Raw genomic sequence first — 8616 nt, 5'->3', positions numbered from 1 at the left:
TTGCGATGGGTGATTCCTTAGGAGTATGTGCACTCTTGGTGGTCATTAGTATGGGCATGCCTTCCGGTTGGCCAGGCCAACGCGGCGGCGGCAGCAGCAGCCTCAGCGGGACGGATCGGAAGCAGTAGATGACGGCAACGTCTCGGACAATGGCCCACCTGTTAGCGACTCATTAATTAATTCCCGATTAATAAATAAGCTTCGGCTCGGCTCATTCTCGCAACCCGCGGCGCGTGCGCGTGCGCGTGCGCGTGCGCGTGCGCGTGCGCGTGCGCGTCGTGACGAGACGGACGGCGGAGGAGCGCGCGTGTACCACTCCTCTTCCCAAGCCCCCAATGACAAGTGATAGAGCAGCCCTTATAAAGGGGTCTCAACTCTCCTCAACTAGCAAGGTGGGACTAAACTTCCCACCACCTGCCATCTCATACATGGGTCTCAAGATTAATCAGGGATTAGTATCTCATATGGACCTAAGCCCATCCATAATCCAACAGTATCGATCCCCATACCTATGGTAACATAACTTGATATATAATATATATAAAGGTAAATACAAAATGCAGAGATTTATTTCTGCACGGACTCGCAAAACAGAGTTCCTGTTGATATGTTCAGTCCAGTTTCTGAAACTGAATCCTATTTGGTTCATTCCATGAGGAACGAAAGCAAGCCATGTATGATCGAGGTCACCACTCACCAAGTTCTTTTAGGTGTCAGATTTACTTCTGCATATATTGTGCAGATGTTATTCTTTCGAGTAGTTGCAGTTGCAGCATGTACTCACCAATAGCTGCTCCAAAGAGTTTATGTACTCACCAGTAATCTATATAGGTAGATAGAGTTTATGTACTCACCAGTAATCATCCTGATGGCGAGAGAAAATGACAGATATGAAATATAGAGGCGAAGATGCTCCTATAATTTAAATTCCACGAAAATGAAGTGTAGCCAAATTTTAGAATTAAATACTCCCTCTGTCCCTAAATATAAGACGTTTTTTGCAGTTTAGTTTGAACTGCAAAAACGTCTTAGATTTTGGGAGAGGTGGTACAATGTTACTTTTTAGATATTTGGTACTGAAATCTTGCATTGATGTAGAATACGGCCTTCCCTGGTATTGTAAATGATTTTAGAGGTCATCTCTCTGAATATTCATGGAATTTTTTGTCCTGCCGTCTATTCTGTTAGGCCAGAGTTCCAGTGTCTGCATTGCTCAGCTGTTCTACCTGGCCTAGTTTGATTTCCGGATTGTCATGATGTGTACCCTTGTGTTTTCAAATAAATCTGGACTGTTATATGTCTGCCCTACTAGCTTGTGTTATGTGTACCTCTAGGCAGAATTACATGCAAAATAAGTATCCGCTGCATGTCCATTGTGGTTAAACTTTGGAACTTCCCTGTGAATGTGTTGATGGTTCTTCTGAATTTCAGCCTGGCCACGCCATGTTTTGAACGTGTCGGATATATGCAATTTCAGGTAATTTTGACTGAAGTAATTTGCCTGCTGACATTGGCCTGGATCAGTACATACTGACAAAGATAAAGGATGCAGTTTCAGTTCAGATACGCGTGCAAAACTAGTTTCACAAAGGCAAATCAACATCGTAACAAAGTTCAGCTGGAATTTATTACAAAAACAAACAGCAGATCGAGAAAAAAAATGCTAGCAGAAGTCAAGAACCTAACCCAAATGCAATGGATAGAGCCTAGCAATCTTGCACGCAATTAAGCCGCGGTGACCTCGATCAACCGGCGGCGAGTTGCTTCTTCTTGACCTCGGCCTCGTCGGTGGCCTCCACCTGCGCCTTGGCCGCGCGCAGGTCCGCCTGCGCCGCCTCCTCCTCGCTCCCCGCCATCGCCTGCTGCACCGCGCCGACCACGCTGGCCTTGGCGTGCTGCAGCCCCTCCTGCACGGACACGCCCAACGACGCCTCGCCCCTCTGCGCCGCCGCCGCCGGCGTGTCGCCGTCCTTCCTACCGTCGGCCTCCATCACCCCGCCCATGGCTCGGGTACGTGCGCTGTGCCTACACTAAAAAAGAGAGAAGATCGGAACAAGAGAACAGAGAGGAGAGAAAAGGCAGAGGACAAGAGAAGAAGCGTGTGCGCACACGGCACTATATCGACCGGTAGCAGCATCTAGACGCGGCACGTGGGCTTGGGAATATGCTCTGCTGGCGCTCTCCGAGGCCTCCACGTGGCCAGTTGTCGCACGGCTGCTTCGGGTTCGGGGCGAAGCAAAGGAGGGCGCCGGCCGCACGATCTGAAGCGAGGGGCTAGGATAGCTTTCCGAGCAGGCTGCTGCATATCTTGCCTGCATCTCAATCTTGCCGGACCGGAGCACCGCCGTCCACTCGTGTTCATCTTTCAAGCTGGTCGATCTCTTGTACCTCCGTTGTGTTACTTCTTTTTTCCATTCCTGAGCCATCGTTTGTTTTAGCTGACCCGCCGGCCAGAGCACCAGCGATGATGCAGGAGGAGTGCGGGACCGAGCTAGGCGACCTGCCCGAGGCGACCAGCTAGATACTCGTGTTGCTGCCGTGCAAGGATGTCGGCTAGGGTTCGGGCAATACATATGCAACACGGCCATCCGCCATGTGTTTGGTTGCCCGCATATATGTGGGATGTCTTTTTCTCTTTGGATGCATTTGCTTTTTGAGCCGGACAAAACTTAAACCACCTTTAGGCCTGTATGTGAGGGAACGGCTGAATCGGCCATTTTTTGGCTAGTCAGGCTCGCTTTGGCCACGTGTGCGGTGTGCCGTCGCCTGCACACATTGGGAAGTGCGGGAGTCGGACGAGACTGCTCATAACTTCCCTCCCTCCCTTCAGTCACCTCCCACGACCATTCATACCGTTCTTTCTCTCTCCCCCTCCCTGCCCCTTCGTGCTCTCCTCCATGGCACACCCACAGTCGCGTCGCCCCCACACCTATCATCGTCAAGGCAACCCAATCCAAGACCAGTGGGTGGCCAGCCTCTCCCACAGTGGCATTGACCTCTTGGCGGCCATTCTCGTGTCGCCCCCTTCTGTTCCAAGCCGTGTGCTCCGGCTAATGCGCCATCAGTCGTTTGACTTCGCCTCCATATCCAGACCTAGTCATTGTAGGTTCGACTACGGGGGCGATGACACCCCCGTCTACTGTGATGGCGGCAACCTTGGCCGGAATGGGGTTTTTTTTACACCCATTTGAAGGTTTTCTCTGGTGCAAGGCGTCGGGAGCGCGGCAGGCGCAAGGATAGCCGCACCGTCTTCATCCACCCCACATGTGACGAGGAGCACTGGGATAGGGCGGCAGCCCTCGGATTGGCCGGCTCATCCTCTTCTGCCGCCCTGTTCCCGCCAGGGTTTGTTCCTCAGCCGATGTACGCTCCAACGACACCCGCTCTGGTATGTGCATTTTGTTTTCCGTCCTCATAGTTGTAGTTAAGGTTTTTTGCTTACTGCATACTGGGTAGGATTGGATTGGATCCGACTTGATTCAATTCGATTCCAATCAATTCGAACTAAATCGATTGAGGTTATTGTTGTTTTTGTTACAATGACAGTAGATTGATGCTATTATGGGGGTCTTTTTGCTAGATTGGGGGTTCTTAATGGTAGATTGTTGCTAGATTGGGTGTTCTTGATGCTATATTGGTGCTATTATGTGTTGCTCTTGGTTTATTGACAGTGTTAGATTGATGTTGTTAGTAGTTCGGGTTTGTGCATGATCAATGTATGTGCTTGTTGCATGATCATACGAAGAAGGTAATGCATGTGCATGCTCAAAATAGTAGAGGCAATCACAATCATACAGGCTAGACATCTAAAGTTTAGCCATTACGATCTCGTGGTAGATCAACTCTTGTAATCCTCATATTCATCAAGATCAATCAAGCAGGAAGTAGGGTATTACCTCCATCAAGAGGGCCCGAACCTGGGTAAACATCGTGTCCCCCGTCTCCTGTTACCATCGACCTTAGACGCATAGTTTGGGACCCCCTACCCGAGATCCTCCGGTTTTGACATCGACATTGGTTCTTTCATTGAGAGTTTCGCTGCGTCGTCATCAGAAGGTACGATGGCTCCGTCAGTCATCTACAAAAATGCTGCCCTGGGGGAGGTTTTTCTCCCTGATAACCCAAAAGTATAGGGGATCGCAACAGTTTTCGAGGGTAGAGTATTCAACCCAAATTTATTGATTCGACACAAGGGGAGCCAAAGAATATTCTCAAGTATTAGTAGTTGAGTTGTCAATTCAACCACACCTGGATAACTTAGTATCTGCAGCAAAGTATTTAGTAGCAAAGTAGTATGATAGTAACGGTAACAGTAGCAAAAGTAATATTTTTGGGTTTTGTAGTGATTGTAACAGTAGCAACGGAAAAGTAAATAAGTGAAGAACAATATGTGAAAAGCTTGTAGGCATTGGATCGGTGATGGAGAATTATGCCGGATGCGATTATTCATGCAACAGTTATAACATAGGATGACACAGAACTAGCCAATTCATCAATGTAATGTAGGCATGTATTCCGAATATAGTCATACGTGCTTATGGAAAAGAACTTGCGTGACATCTTTTGTCCTACCCTCCCGTGGCAGCGGGGTCCTGATACGTCCCCGTCGTATCTATAATTTTTTATTGTTCCATGCCAATATTATACAACTTTCATATACTTTTTGGCAACTTTTTATATTATTTTTGGGACTAACATATTGATCCAGTGCCTAGTGCCAGTTCCTGTTTGTTGCATGTTTTATGTTTCGCAGAAACCCCATATCAAACGGAATCCAAACGGGATAAAAACAGACGGAGCTTATTTTTGGAGTATTTGGAAAATCTGGGAGAAAGATCAACGCGAAATGGTGTCCGAGGTGGGCACGAGGCAGGGGGCGCGCCCCTGACCCTCGTGGTCCACCCGTAAGGCGGTTGATGCCCTTCTTCGGCCGCAAGAAAGCTAATTTTTGGTAAAAAATCACGGCGAAGGTTTCAGTCCAATTGGAGTTATGGATCTCCATATATACACGAAACGGTGAAAGGGCAGCAGAGAGAACACAGAAACAGAGAGAAACAAAGAGATAGATCCAATCTCGGAGGGGCTCGCGCCCCTCCCATGCCATGGAGGCCAAGGGCCAGAGGGGAAACCCTTCTCCCATCTAGGGAGGAGATCAAGGAAGAAGAAGACGAAGGGCCCCCCTCTCCCCTTCTCTTCCGGTGGCGCCGGAACGCTGCCGTGGCCATCATCATCACTGCAATCTTCACCAACAACTTCACCGCCATCATCACCAACTCTTCCCCCCTCTATGCAGCGGTGTAACCTCTCTCTTACCCGCTGTAATCTCTACTTAAACATGGTGCTCAACGCTATATATTATTTCCCAATGATGTATGGCTATCCTATGATGTTTGAGTAGATCCGTTTTTTCCTATGGGCTATTTGATGATCAAGATTGGTTTGAGTTGCATGTTTTATTATTGGTGTTTTCCTATGGTGCTCTCCGTGTCGCGCAAGCGTGAGGGATTCCCGCTGTAGAGTTTGCAATATGTTCATGATTTGCTTATGGTGGGTGGCGTGAGTGACAGAAGCACAGACCCGAGTAAGTAGGTTGTTTGCATATGGGATAAAGGGGAATTGATACTTTAATGTTATGGTTGGGTTTTACCTTAATGATCTTTAGTAGTTGTGGATGCTTGCTAGAGTTTCAATCATAAGTGCATATTGTGACGCCCCCGATTCAATCGTACACTAATCATACACGGAAATGTGTACGATCAAGATCAAGGACTCACGGGAAGATATCACAACACAACTCTAGACACAAATTAAAATAATACAAGCTTTATATTACAAGCCAGGGGCCTCGAGGGCTCGAATACATAAGCTCGAATACACAAGAGTCAGCGAAAGCAACAATATCTGAGTACAGACATGAGTTAGACAAATTTGCCTTAAGAAGGCTAGCACAAAAGCATCTACGATCGAAAAGGCAAGGCCTCCTGCCTGGGAGCCTCTTGACTACTCCTGGTCATCGGCGGTCTTCACGTAGTAGTAGGCATCAACGGTGGCATCTGGCTCCTGGGCTCCGACATCTGGTTGCATCAACCGGAAAGAAGAAGAAAGGGGGAAAAGGGGGAGCAAAGCAACCGTGAGTACTCATCCAAAGTACTCGCAAGCAAGGATCTACACTACATATGCAACATTATCAAAGGAAGACTGCATATGTGGACTGGGCTGCAGAAATGCCAGAATAGAGAGAGGGCCAAGTCCTATCGAAGACTAGCATCTTCTGGAAACCACCATCTTGTAGCAACAGGAGGGAGTAGAGTAGCATAAAGTAAAGTAGTAGTAGTGTTATCAACCTCGGCCAGAGATCCTTTCTCGACTCCTTGCGAGAAAGCAATCCCAGAGCCATACTATCCATTTATCACCTCATATCCATGTCTCATATCAAGTATCCAGTTCTAGTTGTATCGATCGGGATACAACTCCAAGTGTCCGTTACAGTAGGACAGGCTATCGATAGATGTTTTCTTCCCTGCAGGGGTGCACAAACTTACCCACCACGCTCGATTAACTCCGGCCGGACACACTTTCCTGGGTCATTCCCGGCCTCGGCCAAATAATACGCCGCAACCCGACCTAGGCTTAATAGAGAGGTCAGCACGCCGGACTAAACCTATGCCCCCAGGGGTCATGGGCCATCTCCTCGGGAACTCCTGCACGTTGCGAGGGCGGCCGGTGAGCAGACCTAGCTACCTCCTTCAACAAGGTAGGTGCTTACGCAGTCCAACCTGGTGCGCGACGCTCAGTCGCTGACGTCTATTAAGCTTCGGCTGATGCATACGACGCAGAACGCCCATACTATGCCCACGTGATGGTTAGTGCTATCAGGCCAGAGGCCCCTCGGATCAAATATCCAAATCGTAGTGGATTAGGAACGCGCTGTAACAAGCAGAGACTCACGAAAGATGTGACCCCGTCGCCCCGTCTCGAGGACTTGCGGCAAGGGCTAGGAATGCCCGGCCACGCCTCGTAATTATCTCGCGGGCACCCTCCAGGTCAACCCGTCTCCACATCACTCGCAAATATGCTCGCGCGGGTACCCCTCAGGGCCGACCCGTCTTTAGTAACATGGTTCAGTGTAAATTCATAGTATTCGTGTGTTCAAACATCAAGGGGAAAACCCAAGGAATCACCCCCGGTGAATTCCACTCGATGTAATCATCAAGGTGATCGTAAGAGGAAACCACCCTCGAGGTTCACACTTGAGGGTTGCACGACAGAGCCGTATCAGAAGTGGTTAAGGAGGAAATCACCCTCGATGACCATGAATGAATAGCTACACTACAGGTTAACATCAGAAGTGCTATAGAGGTCTCACCCTCGGCACTCGATAGTAACGCAGTAGTGTCGAGCAACTAAGGGGAAAGTGATGTGCGGTGCCGGGGCCTGGTCTTCGATCCCGTTGATCGGGTCTTCAATGATGAAGCAGGGGCAACAAGGACAAGGTGGGGGTCACTGATGGATCACTAACCAACCTATACTAAGCAGTTTAGGATAAGTAGGTAGGTAACAATAAGCAGGTTACAAAAGCAGGCTATGCATCAGAATAGGAGAAAACAATAACAGTAGCAAAATCTAATGCAAGCATGAGAGAATGGAATGGGTGATATAGAAATGATCAAAGGGGGGGCTTGCCTGGAAGCTCTGCTGAAAGGGAAGAAGTGTCGTCGTCGAAGTAGTCGATCACAGGGGCAGCATCGGTCTCGGGGTCTACCGAGGAGAAGAGGGGGAAGAAACAGTAAATATAAAGCAAACAGAGGTACCACTAAGCATGACAAGACGATAAGCAGAACTAGGGTCGACCTAACGTAGTACTGCAGGACATAGGTGAAGGGGGAATTCAACCGGGAATGTATTCCCGGTTCCGGTCCTGTGTCAGACAGATGAACGGAGGGGGAATGTTCCATGTTCAGACAGATGACCGGACCGCGCATTCGTATTCGTCTCATTTTTCTGAGCAACTTTCATGTATAAAATTTTTCGATCCGAGCTAAGGTTTATTTTCTACAATTTTTGCAAGTTTAAAACATATTCTGAAATTATTTATATTAACAGAAATGGAATATGACGTCAGCATGACATGTTGATGATGTCATCAGTCAACAGAGCGGCTGACCAGGTCAAACCTAACCAGTGGGTCCTACATGTCATACTTAGAGGGAAATAACAGTAGTTTATTTTAATTAGACAGAGTAAATTAGTAGTAGGGCCCCACATGTCAGCGACTGTTTAGGTTAACTAATTAATTTTATTTATAAAAATGTTTAATTAGTCTAATTAGTAGAATGGACCCACATGTTAGTGGGCCACGGTGCCCAGTCAGCATATTGACTGGGTCAACCTAGTCAACTAGGCCCGGGAGCCCCACTGGCAGTGACCTAGGGGCGGGCCCCAGGTGTGCCACATTGGTGGCGGCGCCGGAGATGGCTCCGGCGAGCTCAACGCGGCGGTCGAGCGCCAGAGCAGCTCGGACTTTGCGCACAGGGCACCATTTGGCATGCGGTTGGCTTCGTTCGAACGGCCTCTCGACACGGCGTCGTCCTGTGGCGATAGTTTGGCCGGAAACGG

General features: G+C 48.6%; 1 protein-coding gene across 1 annotated transcript; it reads right to left on the bottom strand.

Moving 5' to 3' along the window:
• Nucleotides 1–1564: 1564 nt before the first annotated feature.
• On the bottom strand, nucleotides 1565–2094 carry LOC125521392 (uncharacterized). The gene has a single exon (XM_048686451.2). The coding sequence runs from the start codon at nucleotides 2001–2003 to the stop codon at nucleotides 1746–1748; it is 258 nt and encodes an 85-aa protein (XP_048542408.1). The 5' UTR covers nucleotides 2004–2094; the 3' UTR covers nucleotides 1565–1745.
• Between the last annotated feature and the right edge of the window lie 6522 nt (nucleotides 2095–8616).

This window comes from Triticum urartu, chromosome 7A (assembly GCF_056163025.1).
Source record: "Triticum urartu cultivar PI428250 chromosome 7A, HENAU_Tu73, whole genome shotgun sequence".
In the NCBI taxonomy this organism is placed as follows: domain Eukaryota; kingdom Viridiplantae; phylum Streptophyta; class Magnoliopsida; order Poales; family Poaceae; genus Triticum; species Triticum urartu.
Note: the sequence above shows the minus strand (reverse complement) of the source record. Positions and strands in the feature narration are given on the sequence as shown.

Coding starts and splice junctions, on each gene's coding strand:
- LOC125521392 (XM_048686451.2), bottom strand. CDS start 2,003: ATGGGCGGGGTGATGGAGGCCGACGGTAGGAAGGACGGCGACACGCCG.